Source organism: Candida dubliniensis, chromosome 5 (assembly GCF_000026945.1).
Source record: "Candida dubliniensis CD36 chromosome 5, complete sequence".
NCBI classification, from domain to species: domain Eukaryota; kingdom Fungi; phylum Ascomycota; class Pichiomycetes; order Serinales; family Debaryomycetaceae; genus Candida; species Candida dubliniensis.
The window spans coordinates 102,885-120,966 of record NC_012864.1 but is presented as its reverse complement, the minus strand read 5'-3'; the positions used below and the strand labels follow the sequence as shown (position 1 = coordinate 120,966).

Sequence of the window (18,082 nt, the reverse complement as noted above, 5' to 3'; positions counted from 1 at the left end):
TGGTTGTGAACATGGGTTTTTTTTTTATTATTATTTATTTTGTGTGTGATGGTTACCATTACAACCATCACCACCCACATCAGCACATGAGACTTATATGGACTTCCCTTTCCCATTTCCCATTTCCCATTTCCTTTTTATTTTTTTTTACTTTTTTTTTTTCTGACATGTGTCTGGATTCGGCATTTTGTCAATTCTTAGATTTGTCAATTCTTTTTTAATTTTCTTTAGTGTTGTTTGGGGGAGGGGAGTGGAGGGGGGGGAGGTTGTATTCAGTAAAATGACCAGGTTTTTTTTTCTACCTCCACACACGCTTATTCCATGGTCTGGTCTAACTATATGTATGTTGTTATTGTTCCCCCCCCCCCCTGAACTAACTGTTCTATGTTTAAATATCATTAGTCAGAGTTGGGGGGGTTGGGGGGAGAGAGAAAGAGAAACAGTTGTAGGAATAAACCAGACAGACAGGGGAAGGGCAAATCATTGAATTCGTGAAATGTCGCCTGCATGGTTTAAGAAATTAGTAATAAGTTAGAGATTGTAATTTTACCCAACGAAATGCATAATCTTTACCTAAAGCGGATGATCTTTTTTTTTTTTTTTTTCTTTTTTTACATGCCATATTTTCTTTCTCTACTATTCGCTAATTATATGAAATAGTAATCCTATATTGTTCTTCAATTTTTACTGTTGTTTATGAGCCAATTTAGAAAGAAAAAAAAAAAAAAAAAAAAAAAAAAACTGTGTCTGTAAGTAAAAATTTCCAGTAAATTCCTTCTCCACATGTAACTCCCACATAACATGTCATTACCAATTGGTCTCAATAATCAGAAAAATGAATGGTCTAAATCTAAAAAAACTAAAACAAAGACTAAAATTGTATTATCGTTTCTATTATTATTCATGTTTGAGGATTTTTTTTGTGTTGTTTATAATTACAAAATGATCTTTTATTTTTTTGAGAAAGAGCGGGAGCGGGAGGGGGTAGATTAATTGACGTGTGTCAATCAAGACCAAAAGTTTTTGTACTTCTAATCTCTAATCCGGGTTTATTATTAATCACTTTTTATTAGCCCATCAAGAATATAATAATGTCCTTGCTAAACTTGTCGAGATGTAATGCTTTGATATCAATAATTAGGAGACTTGTATTGTTAAACCCATCTAACAATATTTTCCACACAATAGCATACAAATCTACAACTTTGGATTATTTATCTATCTTACGGGGGGGGGGCCGAGGAGAAACTCTTATAGATTTAGTTCTACCAACCTATATGAAATAACAATATATGCTTGTTGCACCAATAAAGTGTTGTATCAGACATTTGAAGACAATATTATTGTACCTTGAATAATCATCAAAACTCGTGTCGTATACACAAACGGATCAACAATGATTTCAGCACTTTATTGTATATATTATAATCAATTGGTTTATTATTATTATTATTTCATGTTGTACGGCTCCAATTACACGAGTGGAAATATAATTCCTACAATGAAATATATATTTATACTAACATGAATAATAATAATAATAATAATAATAATAACAATACTTGAATTGATAAACTTATATTGTTTGTTCTTTTAACAAGAAATTATTGTTCAACCATACGATGATTGATTGATTGATTGATTGATCGATTGTTTGTTTGTTTGTTCACATTTTCTTGTTGTATCTCAGATCATTATTAATTAGGACGGTTTTGTTTCATTTTCTACTATCAAATAATGGGGAGTGTCAGTAAAAAAAAAAAAAAAAATTGGTGAAACTATAATAAACTTCACAATTATATACTACACACATGTTGGACAGAGTTCCATTACTTAATTTTAAAAATTCAATCCAGCAGCAAATGTACTAGTAATACTTTTAATATCATCTTCAATATTATTACCACCAGTATTATATCTTCCACCACCATAATTCTTATCGATTTTGTTTAATTTATTATAGAAATTTGCAGTCAAATTGTTATCACCATCGAAAACTTGTTGTTTACCATTTAAAGCAGGCCACATTTCTTCTTTTAAATTGACATTACTATTACCATTATGACCACTTTTATGAACAATGGCACTATTGTCATAAGATAAAATACTGGCACTATCAAAATCAGTCACTGAATCAACTGTAGAAGCAGCTCCAAATTTACCTTTTCGTTGACGACCATTGTAGTAATTATTGTTGTTACTTGAAGTGGTTGATCTCATGTTGTTGGTATTCAATTGTACCATTGATAATTGTAAATTATCTAATGGACCATCAACAAGACACCCTTTTTCACGGAAATGAATCAATAAATGATTCCATAATCTATTACGACACAATGATCGAGGATTTCCTAAAATCACTAACCCATATTTTGCTCTTGTTAAAGCGACATTTAATCTTCTTGGATCACTTAAAAACCCAATACTTTGAGAATCATTAGCACGAACACAACTTAAAATAATAAAATCTTTTTCTCGACCTTGGAATGCATCAACACTAGTGATTTCTACATTAAGATATTGATCACGTTTATCCAATAATGTTGAATTAACCAGCATAAATTGAACCAAATATGCTCTTTGACCTTCATAAGGTGTTATAACCCCAATTTGTTCCGGTTTAATTCCATCTTTAAATAATTTAGTAATGATTTTTTCAACATTCATGGCTTCCACTCGATTCAAATATGAATTACCACTAGCACTCAATTCTTCACGTCCATAATTGGCCCAAAACATCATGGGAGTATCAATAACTGGCCAAGGGAATGTTGATTCTTCAATTAATCTATCATCACTAGTGACTCCATTTTGTAATGATCCTTCATAAAACATATTACTAGGAAATTCAGATAAACATGGATGCATTCTATATTGAACTTCCAATCTAATAGGAACATGTCCTAAAAATACCAATCTTTCAAATAATGATTGTTTCAATCCAGCATCAGCAGCTTTTTTATCCAAAATAACTGGACCCAATTGTTGATGATCACCTACTAAAATTACTTGTTTAGCACCTTTAACAATTGGAATCAATACTTCTGGTTCAGAAGCTTGAGTACTTTCATCAATTAAAACTGTTTTAAATTTAAATTGACTTAATCTTCTATCAGCTGCTCCAACACATGTACAACAAACAACTTCAGATTTATTTAAAATTTTCAATTCTGAAGATCTAGAAAGTTTCAAATAATTATTAGTATCACCAACAGATAATTCTCCAACTTGATTTTTCAATTTAATTAATTTTTTCAATTCCCCTTTGGCATTATTATTGACCAAATTATGTAATGCTAAATGACTCACTGAACTTTCAACATCTTCACGAGATTTCGCAGTTAATCGAACTACTTTTAATCCTAATAAATCTAATTTAGCAGCCAAATGATCAACAGCAACATTAGAAGGAGCACAAACCAAAATTTTTTGTTTATTTAATTTTGATAAATGATAAATAATTGTGGCTGAAGTCACAGTTTTACCAGTCCCTGGTGGACCTTGAATTAATGATAATGGTCTTTGTAAAACAGTTCTAACAGCATTAGTTTGAGAAACATTTAATTCAGTTAATTTTGGATGAGAAAATTTTTTCGGTAAATCAATATCAAATTCAATTGGTAAAACTTCATGACCTAATAATTTATGATAAATAAAAGATGAAACTGATTCTTCATCAGTAGCAAAATCTTTCATTGCTTGTTGCATTCTTGTATATGAAGTACCTTTCCAAACAAATTCTGCAGTAAAATCAGTTGTTAAATTAGTTGGTGGAATGATTTTCGATGGATTTAATTCTAAAGTAAATTCTTCTTGATAAGCATTGGGTAATCTTAAAATATATCCATGACCTTCCCATGGTTCACCTTGATTCCCACTATATCTCAATATGATTTCATCACCTACTGCTACTTTTAAATCACTAGTTTCAAAAGTTGATAATGTAAAGGAAGCTAAATGTCTATTGTTTAATCCTAATGCCCATTTAACTTGAATATGTTCCAATGCTTGTGATTCTTTCAAATTTTTGTCATAATCACCTTCTAATTTAACTAATGGTCCAAATGATCTTTGATATTGAAAGGCATCATTATATCTCATCAAAATTGGTAAAACTTCTTGTTCTGTTTCATCATTATTTTCAATGTCATTAATTGTTGCAGCACGGTTTAATCTCCATTGAGCTTCTAATTTAGAGATTTGTTGTGGTGTAATTAACTTTGCTTCAATTAAATCATCTTCAGTTGGAGGAGGGGCCAACCATGACAAAAATTGTCTATCTTCAATTAATGCTTGCCATTCACTAGTATCCCAATTGACATCTTTGGATCGAGCACATGGTAAACGACATAATATCACAACAACTGATTCTTGTTTAGCACTAACAAATCCTAAAATGAAAACATTTTTATTACCACAATTATAACATTCTAAAGTTGTATCTCCCAATTCCGATTCTTCATGAAGACTCACTTGATTATGACGAGACATGATTAAATGAGTAACAATATGTGAACTTGAAGAATTTGTTTTGGCATTACAAAACCATTTATTACATGTGTTACATTTAATGACAGAATTAGGATTATGGATTCCACAATAAGCACATGCATGTTCATAATGTTGTTCTGAATCTTGGTCGATATCTCCTTCTTGATCACCATATGACTGAGTCACATGTTCGATAGGACTATCAGAAGTATAATGCTCATCTTTTAATTGGTTCAACAATTCTTGTTCATTGTATTGATTAATAGTATCAGTTTCTGAACCATTCCCATCTTTAATTGATCCATTATCACGGATAGAAATAATATTGGAAGCAGTAGAATTAAAATCTTCAATATCTTCGCTATTCTTATCAAAATTATGGAAAAGTAAATTGCTCATTGTATCAAGTTAGGGGATTATATATTTCTCTCTGTGTTGGTGGGGTTAAAAAAAAAAAAAAATTTGGAACAGCAATTATTATGAATAACTAGATCTTAGATAATGTCTTATTTAAGCTAACTTGAGTTTTAATTGATCAAATTTGTATCAAGTATTGGATCTGGCTTGTATTTGACCCTTGTTTGGATTATTATTCTTGTTGATATCTTTGTTAAAATTAAGGATATTGCTATTATGAATGGACAGGTGGGGAGTAAGGTGTATTTGGTTTAAATGATTTCTTTTACAATTTAAATCAATACATTTGAAAAACAAAAAAAAAAAAAATGAAAAAGAATGAAATAATCAATTATCTTTATACTACCAAATCAAATCAAAAACCAAAAGTTAATTGAGTTATATCTTGCAATGGGAAAGAATGTATCTAGATTGATAAATTTTTTTTTTTTTTTTCTATTGCCTGTGTGTGTGTGTGTGTGAAATGATGATTCATTTAATTAAGAGAGAAAGAAGAGAAAAAAAAATTTTTTTTCTCCTTCTCAATTCACGTGTACATTGTTGTGATTGACACGACCCTAGTTGAATAGTGCAAGTAATGGTTGTTACATTTGTATTTTCAACAGTTAAATATGTCGACTTCTTACTTAAGCTAGTTGAAGTGCTACTATAAGGTGTATAGTGTTAATAAAGAATACCATTAATATTGATGTAGTTGTATACAATTTATGGGACATTCAGAATTAATTATCGTCTATTGTAAAAGAAAAGCTGATTCTGATATGTCCAAATCAAGTCAAATCAAACTAATCCTTATAGCAAATGGAAGATACTATTAAGTTCATATCTGCAATTGCTTTTACCATATACTTATAATCAAGTATTAGCTCTTCCCCAACATAGTCCGAACATAATTCCTCTAAATACACAATTGGGAATATTTTTTATATGCATGTTATTTTATATTTTTAACACGTAAATCATTTGGAATGATTATACATAATATGACATGTTTCATTATTACTTGGATATTCCCAATTTTGTGTTATTAATGATTTCGTCTGTTTCCATTCTTCTTATAATAATTTAATACGTATACGGTATTTATATATATATATATAATGGTGCGTGTATCTTGGCATAATATTCTTTTATTGTTTGGTAATAACGTGTCTCTGTTTTCAATATGAAAACAAAAGCCATTTAAAAAAATAAATAACGACGTTCAAAAGAAGGGAAGGAAACAAAAAAAACAAAAAAAAAAAACATGAGACAACCCCCAAACTAATTCAACTTATCAATAACCCAACACTCCTTCAATTCGTTGTTCAATCAATAAGAAGTTCACTTTAGTTCTATTCTATACGGGTTATATATATATATTGTGGGTGTATTCATAAAAACAAGTTTGATTTAGGATTATTTGTATTATTATCACTCACTATCCAAAAAAATGCCTCCAACTTATCAATCTGCATTTCATAAAATCATTTCTCGTGATAAAGGAGTATTTGAAGGTCACAACTTTCTTGTTTCCGTTGATACGATTAATTGGATTCATGTAAATACATTGACAATCACAGAACAAGGTCAATTATTTTCGTCAGATTCAGACGATAATCATTATTTGTTACTACAATCTTTACAATCTTGTTTTATACAAATATATCCTGATTCCAATATATCAGGATCTGGTAAAAACTCAATTTCCCAACCACCCCCAACAACTTCAACAAGACGTAATTTATTAAGAAAGACAAGCAATTTGAATTCTTCAGATCAACTGCACCTGAGATCAAGTGAAGATAACGACCATCAACCACCAGCTATTCTTATAAAAACTTTTGATAATGATAAACTATATATAAGGATACCTTCCAAATCAAATTTTGGTAATCTATTGAGTTGTCTTATTGTTTGGCAAAATTTAAAACCTCAGGGGTTAGCCAAAAAATGGTATAGTGAGAATAAAGTTATTGATGGATTCAATCCCAATGCACCAATTTATGAATTATTGGTTTGTCGATTCAAAATATATGGACCATTACCCAATAAATATAAAAACTTAAATATTGTTCCTGGACCTAAAGCTCCTGTATATCAACAGAAAATAGATGATTTTAAAACCAATTTTGATAATTCCTATATAATAACACCACAAATACTGTCAGATAATCATAATAGTATTAATGAAGGTTGGTTTTATGCTATGGGGGCATTGAATTCACACGGGATTTTAAACTTTATAAGTGAATTAGATGGAACTTTATTATATTCAATTGATATAAAACTGGTTTTATCTAGTGAAATTAGAGAAGTACACAATTCAATCTTTAATAGTTCTAATATTTTATTTATTGGACAATTGAAGGAACTACGTTATAATAATGTTATAAGAACATTAAGTACTTTGACCCCAGATCAATTGTTGACTCCATTTTTGACACGTGATGGTAAAATCATTCCTAATAATCAACGAATTTTAATTGAATTCCCCTTGCACATTGATTTGGAAGATTGGTTTGTGGGATTAAATTATTTTGCTAAAAGGGAATATATTGGATCATTTGATAATGAATCAAAACTTATCCATAATGTTGAACATCCTCAATTACATGATTTTTCCAAGGCAAATTTCCGAGTATCAAAGAAAATGTCCATTGATATAATTGAAGCTAAATTTGAAAATACTGAAACTAATAAACTGGGGAAAATTTATGCTGAAGTAAGAATGTGGGGGTTCCCATGGTCTAGAACTGCTATTGTTAATCATACCAATAATCCATTTTGGAAAGAAGAGTTTCTGACTGATCTACCTATATCAACCCAAATGGTACATATTTTAATTAAAAAATGTGTTTTCAATGATTCATCTTATTCGACTGGTGATAAATTAATTGGTACAGTTTATGTGACGCCGGATATTTTAACTAAACAGATGAAAACCACTTCAACTATTATGACTAGTAGCGAATCCAGTCAAGCTATACAAATGAATACGGTGCCATTATCTAGTATGGCTTCAACCCTGAATGCTGGATTGGATATTGTTAGATTGACTATTAATGATCCCAACAATATCCCCATTGGTAAGTTATTATTAGAGGTCCATTTACAAGAATATCATATTCTTTCCCCACTGGTTTTCAAACCATTAGAGAAAATGCTTGTTAATGCGCCGATGAAAGATTTAATCAGGTTTTGTAATGAAAATGTCCCTTCATCAGATTTTGAACGTGTCAGTTTGGTATTGTTAGATATTTTCCAAAGTCTTGAAGTAGAGGATGATTGGTTTAAGAGTTTAATGGAGGTGGAATTGGTTAATGTTGATATGATGACTAGGAAAAACTATCATCAACGGAATAGTCAAGATCAAGCTATTTCCAATTCCAAGACGCAACATCAATCTTCTCATAATAACGTGTTCAACACACTATTTCGAGGATCATCGATTTTTTCTAAATCATTGGAAAAATATAATTTACGTATTGGACAAGAATATCTTGAAAAAGTGTTTGGAGATTTTTTTGCCAAAATTAGTAATGAAAAGAAAAATTGTGAAGTTGATCCTAGATATGTTAGAATACAGGAACGTGCATTGCGAAAGGGGAAAAGTATTCATGATACTACTGGGTTAGATGGTAATGGGTATAGTCAAGATGCCAGTGATGATGATGATGACGATGACGATGATGACGACAATAGTAGTGATGATGCTGATTATAATGCAGAAAGGGAACGAGAAAGAAATGAAAGAATCAAAAAAATGGTGGAAGAAAATTTCCAAAACTTGTATGGATATGTTGAAGAGATTTGGAATAAAATTTATATAACCTCAAATGATTTACCTGATCAAATAAAATTACAATTGAAAAATTTTAGAACCAAAGTTGAATTAGTGTGTGATCCTGAAGATAAAGTTACTAGTTTGAATTGTTTATCGGCATTTATATTTTTAAGATTTTTCTGTCCTGCAATATTGAATCCCAAATTATTTTATTTAGCCAAAAATCATCAAACAGGGAGTACTCAAAGAACATTGACATTGATTGCCAAAGTTTTACTTAATCTTGCTAATCGACAAGAATTTAGTCCTCATAAGGAACCCCATTTAGTAAGAATGAATGTTTTCTTAAGGAAACATACACCAGAAATTTATGATTATTTTGATAAACTTACGGGTCGGAAAAATGATTTTAATGAAAAAATTTTGGAATTGAGTCATGAAGTTAAACGATTTGATTTAAATTTAGATAAAACTTCTAATGAATTACCAACAACTCCTTATTTAATTGATAAATATTTGCGATTAACTGAAATTGTTCATTTGTTGGATTATAATAAATATGCCAAGAATAATCCGAATGGATCTATGAGTAATTTGGGAACACCGGTGAATAGTCCATCAAGAGATATTGATCGAGATAGATCACAATCAGGAACTCCAGATTTAGATCCTATATTGAATTTAAGTGATTTAAAATTGAATTATGAAAATAAATATCAAATTGGGTCATTAGAATTTGAAAAACTGGAATTTCTTGAATTGAGTGGTGATAATGAAACTGAAGGATTTATTAAATCATTATGTAAAGGAAATGAAGAAATTTTTTCATTTATTAATTCTAATATAACTTTAAAAGATATTCAAAAGCAAAGCACGAAAATTATGAATCGAATTCAAGAATTGGAAATTTATTTAGAAAATTATGAATTCCCTAATAATTATAAAGATCAATTTATATGGGATTCATTTACTGATGATATTATGAATAAATGTTGGTTAGATACCAGTAGAAATTGTTTGATTTATTCTGATCATGTCCCTTCAACTAATCAATATAAAAAATTAATTGATCATGCATTATCAGGGTTGAAATTGAAATTTAATGATCATCAGAAATTGAATGGTAATTCCACAATGAATTCATTAATGAATAATAGTCTGGGGAAAAGAAATGGACATGATATTAATGGTGGACCTGGTGGTAATGATGGTAATTATGGAGATGGTTATAATGAAATGGATCGTAATCAAAGATTAAGTTTAACGTTTAGTACTATTAGTATTGGTAGTGCTATAAAGCCAAATACTTCAAAAAATCCATTTAAGAAATGGTTACGGAAAAATTGATCCAGTTTAAACAGAATTGACATTAATGGATATATCCCTTGTGTATATTTATGTGCTAATTTGTATTTTATAATAAAATAGATTTTACCAAAGATGAATAAATAGCCTTTCAATCGGCTGTACGAATAACACTTGTATGGATGATCGATTGAGAGCTTAGAGATTGGTTGGTTGGTGATCAATCCTTGCTGTTAAGTATAAGATGTAAACAAGACCTAAGAGATGGAGATGGAAGAAGATACAGATCATGTTGTTGTGCCTCTTCAAAAGCAATAAAAAGATTATCCTCATCGGTTAAAAAAGATCTGCATAGTTTAAATCTTTTATGTTGTTAGGGCGATAACAATAGTGGCCGGTCCGGCTCTCATCGGAACCAACTAATCTTTCTCTGGGCTTGTGAGGGCGAAAAAAAAAAAATTCCGCAAGATCAAATTCCCAACCACAAAAAAAAGCAGCACGAATATGATGATAGGGATCGGTCAAGCAGTAAGTGGGATATAGATTGGTGGATGTTGTAAAAATTAACTTAAATCAAAAATGTTTTATTTGTAGATTTTGTTGTTGTTGTTGTTGTGGTGGTGGTGGTGATGGTAGTAGTAATACTAGTGAGGGGCGGCGAAAAAAAATAGGGGTCGAAGGACCATTTGGTGCCGTTGATTGATTTATCGGCTTCAAGTTTCCACCGTTATGACGTCTCTCGTTAAAAAAAAAAAAAAAAAAAAAAGAATTAGTGAGGTCAGAGAATTTGCGGTAAGGGTGTTTCACAAGATAACTAGTTGTTGGAATTTTGATCATTTCTTCTTGTTTTTATAGATGATTCACCCATGTGGTTAATATATGTATGTTGAATGTTATTATTATTGCTACTACCATTGTTGGTTGTAATAAAAAAACATTTAGGCGACTCCCTCCGAGGAAAAGAGAAAATAATAAAAAAAGAAAAAGAAATTTGTTGGATTTATTTTTGAACATATGTACACGCTCCATAGTAAGAATTTCTTTTTTTTTTGTTGTTGTTGTTGTTTTCAAATTTCTCAACAAAAAAAAAAATTCTGTTACAGAATTCTCTTTCTCATACAACACACTAAAATAATTATTGTTTTTTTTTGCAATTACACGTCAATCTTTCAGTAAAACATTCTGACACACACACACACACATTCACACATTCACACACGAATAGAATGACAACAACAACCAACCAACAAATTAAGTGACCGCCGCCGCAGCAGCACCCAGTAGGAAAAATTTATTGTTGTTGTTGTTGTAGTGTAGAGTTTGATTCGTTAATTTTAACGTTGTAATTGAATTGAGATGGATTGATTTTAAAGTAATAATCGTTTATCTGTTTATCTTGATCTTCTATTATTTACCATAACACAATTCCGATTTTCCATCTTTTTAGTTTGTCGTTGTTTTTCTTTTTTTTTTTTGGCCTGGTGGTCTTCACACTTCACACTTCACACACAGTTTCAACTTTCATTGCTTTTTGTTTTTTTTTTTTGCTTTCTTTTTTTTTTTTTTTTTTTTCAAGATTCCTCTTTTTCCCTTTCTTTTATAAACTGTTTTCTTCCTGTTGTATTTCAAGTTGATTATATTTCATCTTCCATTTGATATATATAAACCACTACACTCGGCCCCTTATCCTCCCTCCCATCTCATCCCATTGAAATATTCGCTTCCTTCATATATTTTTTAGGCTAAATGACGACAATGACTACTGAAGAAATATTGGCTTCTTATCCACAAATCACCGCCCCAACCGATCAAACAGGTTACACATCAAATTTAACTCCTGAACAAAAAACGTCTTTAGAAATCTTCAGACAACAATTGACGGAATTAGGTTATAAAGATAGATTAGATGATGCATCACTTTTAAGATTTCTTAGAGCTAGAAAATTTGATATTCAAAAAGCTATTGATATGTTTGTAGCTTGTGAAAAATGGAGAAATGATTTTGGGGTTAATACCATTTTACAGGATTTCCATTATGAAGAAAAACCTATTGTTGCTAAAATGTACCCTACTTATTATCATAAAACTGATAAAGATGGACGTCCAGTTTATTTTGAAGAATTGGGTAAAGTTGATTTAGTGAAAATGTTGAAAATCACTACTCAAGAACGTATGCTTAAAAACTTGGTATGGGAATATGAAGCCATGTGTCAATACCGTTTACCTGCATGTTCAAGAAAAGCCGGTTATTTAGTGGAAACTTCATGTACAGTATTGGATTTACTGGGTATTAGTGTGACTTCAGCTTATAATGTCATTGGTTATGTTAGAGAAGCTTCTAAAATTGGTCAAGATTATTATCCAGAAAGAATGGGTAAATTTTATTTGATCAATGCCCCATTTGGGTTCTCTACTGCATTTAAATTATTTAAACCATTTTTGGATCCCGTGACTGTTTCGAAAATTCATATTTTGGGTTATAGTTATAAAAAAGAATTATTAAAACAAATTCCACCTCAAAACTTGCCAGTTAAATTCGGTGGTATGTCGGATGTTTCTGATGATGATTTATTATTAAAAGATGTTGGTCCTTGGAGAGATCCAGAATTCATTGGTCCAGAAGGAGAATGTCCTAGATCTTATAACATTTAATCACATATACTACTATTAGTTTTTTTTATTATCATTAGTTCACTTTTATCACCCTTACCCTGGTAACCTTCCCTCCGTCCCTCCAAGCTCCTTTTACCCGTACTTTAAATCAATTGTCATAATTATTATGGTTATTATTATTTTTTTTTTTTTTAGATTTTATTGTCCTTATTTAATCGTTTTATTGTTTGATTTGAAATTTCCTTAATCTATAACAAGGAGAAGAAAGAAAAAAAAACAAAAAAAAAAACTAAACACAATGATCCATAATATAATGAAACTCATATACATACTACTATACATATTATTACCTTTTTTTTTAAACCTTGAAATCGTTATTATTCATTTGTTGAGGTACTCCCCCCCCCACCCTCAGATACATATACATTTATATAAATACATAAATACATAAACTTTTACAAATGAATTAATAATATAAGATGACTTTAGTTTGATTAGACAAGAGAAATGGCTGTGCTTGTATATTATTTAATGTTTTAGAGATCCTATATGTGGAATCTTTTCGTATATCCATTGGAGACGAGACCATGATATGGTGTATTGGTTATTTTTAGCAACAGCAACAACTCTCCCCAGTTATAAAGTACAAAAAAAAAAAAGGGAAGGAAGTAGATTGATCTCCAGTAATAAAGATCTGAATATATTTTCACATTCACTTTATTTACAAAAAAAGTAATTAAGGAAAGTCTAATCCCTTTGTTCTTTTCTTTTACTAAATCAGATAAAAAAATGGCTATACTACTAAATATATCTAGGCTAGGCTAAGCAAAACTTGAATCTTGTTTTGATTGTGGTTGTTTTTCTTTTTGCAATATATTTCAGTGTAGTAGTAGTACAGATTTTTGCGGCAATAATAACCTAAACCTAAAAAAAAAAAGATTCAACAATAATAAGGAAAGGTTGTCAGATTAGATATCAACAGAATACTTTTCTTCTTTTCTTTTTCTTTTTTAAAAAAAGGGGGCGCCAATAGTCACAACTATCATTCTCTTCTTCTATAAAGAAACAACTGTTTAGCTTTTAATATTACTTAGGAAATGGTAATACAGTGAACAACTTTTTGTAATGAGTGACTCAAGTAATTTATCAGGATTAATATCTTCTTCATCCACTTCTAATGATATCACTCCTGTGGTTAATGAAGAATCAGAATCAACAATTAGTGGATTACAACAACAACAAAATTTCAAGATAAAATCACATTCACGATATTTTTCTCCTCAACTGAATATAACTACAAAGAAATTCAATTATTTAGATAATCCCTTTTATTATATGGATAAAGATTTTGATTCAAATCATCATCATCATCACCAGCAAGAAAATCGGGACCATGAAGGTTTCAGAAATGGTCATAGTCATACTAATAGCACCAGTAGTGATGGCAATAATAATATTAATAAGAAACGGAAACGTATTGGGAAATGGAATTGGAGATTTAAACGTATTGATTTGAAAAAAAGTTTCCGATTTATTATTGCTATAGTATCAATATTAGTAATATTTGTTTTAGCAATAATTTTTGCAATTATGAGTAGTTTTATAATTAATAATCCTATTAGAAATGGTCATAAAATTGAAAAATTGACAAATATAAATTATGCACAATTGAAATCAATTAGAACTAATTTAATTGATCCCGATACTCCTATAGAATTTTATAATCTAAACAAAACTAATCACCAAGAAGGAGATTGGACCTTGGTATTTTCTGATGAATTTGAACTTGATGGTAGAACATTTCATGAAGGTGATGATCAATTTTTCACTGCTGTTGAACTTTATTATGCTGCTACTCATGATTTAGAATATTATTTACCACAAATGATAACTACCAATAATAGTAATTTAGAAATTTTATTTGATAAATTTAATTATTCAGGATTAAATTATGTTTCAGGAATGTTACAAACTTGGAATAAATTATGTTTTAATAAACATGTTAAAATTGAAATTAAAGCTAAATTACCTTATGAAATTAAAAATGGATTATGGCCAGCAATTTGGTCTTTAGGAAATTTAGCTCGACCAGGTTTTTTAGCTACAACCGATGGAATTTGGCCTTATACTTATAATGAATGTGATTTTGGAATATTACCTAATCAATCAACTTTAAATGAAGAAATGTCTTATTTACCAGGTCAAAGATTAAGTAAATGTGTTTGTACAGGTGAAGATCATCCTAATCATGGAATTGGTCGTGGAGCTCCAGAAATTGATATAATTGAAGGATTATTTCAATATGATAAATTTTGGGGGGTACAAACATTACAAGTGGCCCCCTTTGATGAATGGTGGAGACCAGATTATGATTATGTCGATATTATTAATGATAATATCACTATAATAAGAGAAGATATTGGTACTGTTTATCAAGAATCAATTTCTTTAGGGACTCTTATTGATAATGAATTCCCATTTCAAAAATTCACCATGGAATATAAAAGTGATAGTCAAAATAATATTAATAGTTATCTAAAGTTTTCTATTGATGATATTACAACATCGGTTATAAATGGATCAGCATTACATCCTAATGAATTTATTGGATGGAGAGAAATCACTAAAGAACCAATGTCAATAATTTTAAATATGGGGTTATCTTATATGTGGAATCCAAGAGTTAATATTGATGAATTGAAATTACCAGCAAAATTCTTAATTGATTATATAAGAATTTATCAACCAAATAATATAATTGAAATGACTTGTGATCCAATAGATTATCCTACAGATGATTATATTCAATCTCATTCAATTGCGTATGAAAATCCAAATTTAACTTCATGGTTTCAAGCTGGATTTGAATTCCCTAAAAATTCTTTATCTCATCAATGTAAAGTTCCTCCTCCCATTGTTACCTAAGCAACAGTAGTAACCACAACAAGAACAGCAACAATGATGGTGTAAAAAAAAAAAAAAATTGATGATGATGAAAAAAAAAAATAAAAACTCCTGATATCCATTTCTTTCTTTCTTGTGTATATATTAATTATATTATTATTAGTCGTATTACAACTTTAAGAAAACTATATATAAGTTATTTTTATTGTTTTCACCAATTATTCCTCCCTTTTTTATATAAATGTTATTCAATCAATTTATACTATGGTTAATTTCAATACCCTTAATATTAGCTTCAGGAACAATTCATCGATTTGATTGGAATGTGAGTTATGTAATGGCCAATCCTGATGGCATTCATCCTCGAAGAATGATTGGGATCAATAATCAATGGCCAAATCCAACTATTCGTATCAAGAAAAATGATCGAGTAATTATTAATTTAACTAATGAATTACCTGATAAAAATGTATCATTACATTTCCATGGATTATTTCAACGTGGATATAATGATCAAGATGGACCAGCATTTGTGACCCAATGTCCTATTGCCCCTGGAGTAACATTCATTTATGATTTTAATGTTACTGATCAATATGGTACTTATTGGTATCATTCTCATATGGGATCACAATATGGTGATGGATTAAGAGGATTGTTTATTATTGAATATGATAATGATGATGAATATAATAAAGAATTTCCTTATGAATACGATGAAGATGTGACTTTAACTGTGGGGGACCATTACCATTTAGAATCTCCAGAAATTGTTAAAAATTTCAAGACAAGATTTAATCCAACTGGAGCTGAACCTATACCACAAAATGGATTATTTAATGAAACGAAAAATGTCACTTGGAAAGTGAATCCTGATACTACTTATTTATTACGAATAGTGAATGTGGGGTTATTCCCATCGCATTATGTTTATATTGAAGATCATACATTCACCATTGTTGAAGTCGATGGTGTGGTGGTGGAACCATATGAAACAGATTCATTATATATTGCTGTGGCACAAAGATATGTTGTATTAATGAAAACAAAGAAAACTACTAATAAAAATTTCCGATTTATTAATGTATTAGATCAAGATATGTTAGATTTTTTACCACTGGATTTACAAATTGTTTCGACTAATTGGATAGTTTATGATAAATCATTGGATTTACCTCCGGCATTACCTTTTAACGAGTTTCACAAAACAATTAAAGCACTCAAAGGGTTTGATGATTTTGATTTACGACCATTACGTAAAGTCAATCTATTAGATGAACCAGATTATACTATACAGGTGAATCTAACTATGGAAGTTTTAGGTGATGGTGTCACTTATGCAATGTTTAATGGTAAAACATTTAGACCACCTAAAGTCCCGTCATTGTACACGGTTTTATCTACTAGTGGTGGTGACACGAATTTAACCACAAATGAATTGATTTATGGTTCTAATACAAATTCATTTGTATTACAAGGAGATGAAGTTGTTGAAATAGTTTTAAACAATATGGATCCAGGGAAACATCCATTCCATATGCACGGACACAATTTCCAAGTTATTTCTCGATTTGATACTGATGATGAAGATAATCAATTAGTATTTGATCCTAAAAATGAAACATACACAAATTATCCCGAATTCCCCATGGTTAGAGATACTGTTGAAGTAGGACCTAATGGGTTTATTGTTCTTCGATTTAAGGCCAACAATCCAGGGGTGTGGTTTTTCCATTGTCATGTTGATTGGCATTTAGAACAAGGTTTAGCATTATTATTAGTTGAAGATCCAATAGAATTACTTTCTTCAAACACAACGATTTCTTCAAATCATATTGATGCATGTAAAGCCGTTGGCATGCCAATTAAGGGCAATGCTGCTGGTAATAATATTGATTTATTAGATTTACAAGGTGAAAACATTCAACCAGAGCCTTTACCAGCTGGATTCACTAATAAAGGTTATTTTGCAATTGCATGTTGTACATTAATTGCCATCTACGGATTATGGTCAATTTATAATTATGGTATGGAAGATGTTAGTAAAGATAATGCTGAAGATGTGATTGAAAAATTATATAAAATATTGAACGATTATGATTAATTAAGGGATGTACTTAAATACTAGCTCGCTTATATTATCCCTCTTTTTTTTTTTTTTTTTTTTTTTTTCAAGTTCGCTACTTTGCATTTAGGACGGGTTTGGTTTCCCAGACTCCGGCTAGTATGCCCCCCGCTTCGGCCCTTCCTCCACACGATTGTTTTTCGTTGTTTCTTCCGAAGGGCTAGATTTAGAGATCTGGCGCTAACAATAAATTAAATTAATTGCATTTAATAAAGAGTCGACAATTCAATTCAATGCATATTCTTGGAAAATAGTTTTCCATTGTTACAATAAAGCTCTTGATTACATTAATTAAATGAGTCATTATACCCCCCCCCCCTCGGGAAATGGGAGTAGTAGATTAAGGGATAATACCAGAAGGTTATAAATAGGATTTAAAATCAGATCTGGAAAATCTACAAAAAATTGATTTTTCTTTTTCATTAAATCTGAAAAAAAAAAAATCTCTAAATCTTCTCTTC

General features: G+C 30.1%; 5 protein-coding genes across 5 annotated transcripts; 4 read left to right on the top strand and 1 right to left on the bottom strand. All coding sequences in view use genetic code 12, as the record gives it.

The window, feature by feature from the left end:
* Positions 1-1,839: 1,839 nt before the first annotated feature.
* Positions 1,840-4,890, bottom strand: CD36_50510 (ATP-dependent RNA helicase, putative; the record flags this gene model as incomplete). The annotated part of the gene is made up of 1 exon (XM_002420312.1): positions 1,840-4,890. One exon carries the CDS (start codon positions 4,888-4,890, stop codon positions 1,840-1,842), a length of 3,051 nt encoding a protein of 1,016 aa, XP_002420357.1.
* Positions 4,891-6,340: 1,450 nt separating this feature from the next.
* On the top strand, positions 6,341-10,021 carry CD36_50500 (GTPase activating factor, cell polarity/morphology, putative; the record flags this gene model as incomplete). Its single annotated transcript, XM_002420311.1, has 1 exon — positions 6,341-10,021. One exon carries the CDS (start codon positions 6,341-6,343, stop codon positions 10,019-10,021), a length of 3,681 nt encoding a protein of 1,226 aa, XP_002420356.1.
* Positions 10,022-11,725: 1,704 nt separating this feature from the next.
* On the top strand, positions 11,726-12,631 carry SEC14 (phosphatidylinositol/phosphatidylcholine transfer protein, putative; the record flags this gene model as incomplete). Its single annotated transcript, XM_002420310.1, has 1 exon — positions 11,726-12,631. One exon carries the CDS (start codon positions 11,726-11,728, stop codon positions 12,629-12,631), a length of 906 nt encoding a protein of 301 aa, XP_002420355.1.
* A 1,086-nt stretch (positions 12,632-13,717) lies between these two features.
* CD36_50480 (beta-glucan synthase, putative) lies at positions 13,718-15,517 on the top strand (the record flags this gene model as incomplete). Its single annotated transcript, XM_002420309.1, has 1 exon — positions 13,718-15,517. The coding sequence occupies one exon, from the start codon at positions 13,718-13,720 to the stop codon at positions 15,515-15,517; it is 1,800 nt and encodes a 599-aa protein (XP_002420354.1).
* A 220-nt stretch (positions 15,518-15,737) lies between these two features.
* CD36_50470 (iron transport multicopper oxidase precursor, putative) lies at positions 15,738-17,600 on the top strand (the record flags this gene model as incomplete). Its single annotated transcript, XM_002420308.1, has 1 exon — positions 15,738-17,600. One exon carries the CDS (start codon positions 15,738-15,740, stop codon positions 17,598-17,600), a length of 1,863 nt encoding a protein of 620 aa, XP_002420353.1.
* Positions 17,601-18,082: the final 482 nt, after the last annotated feature.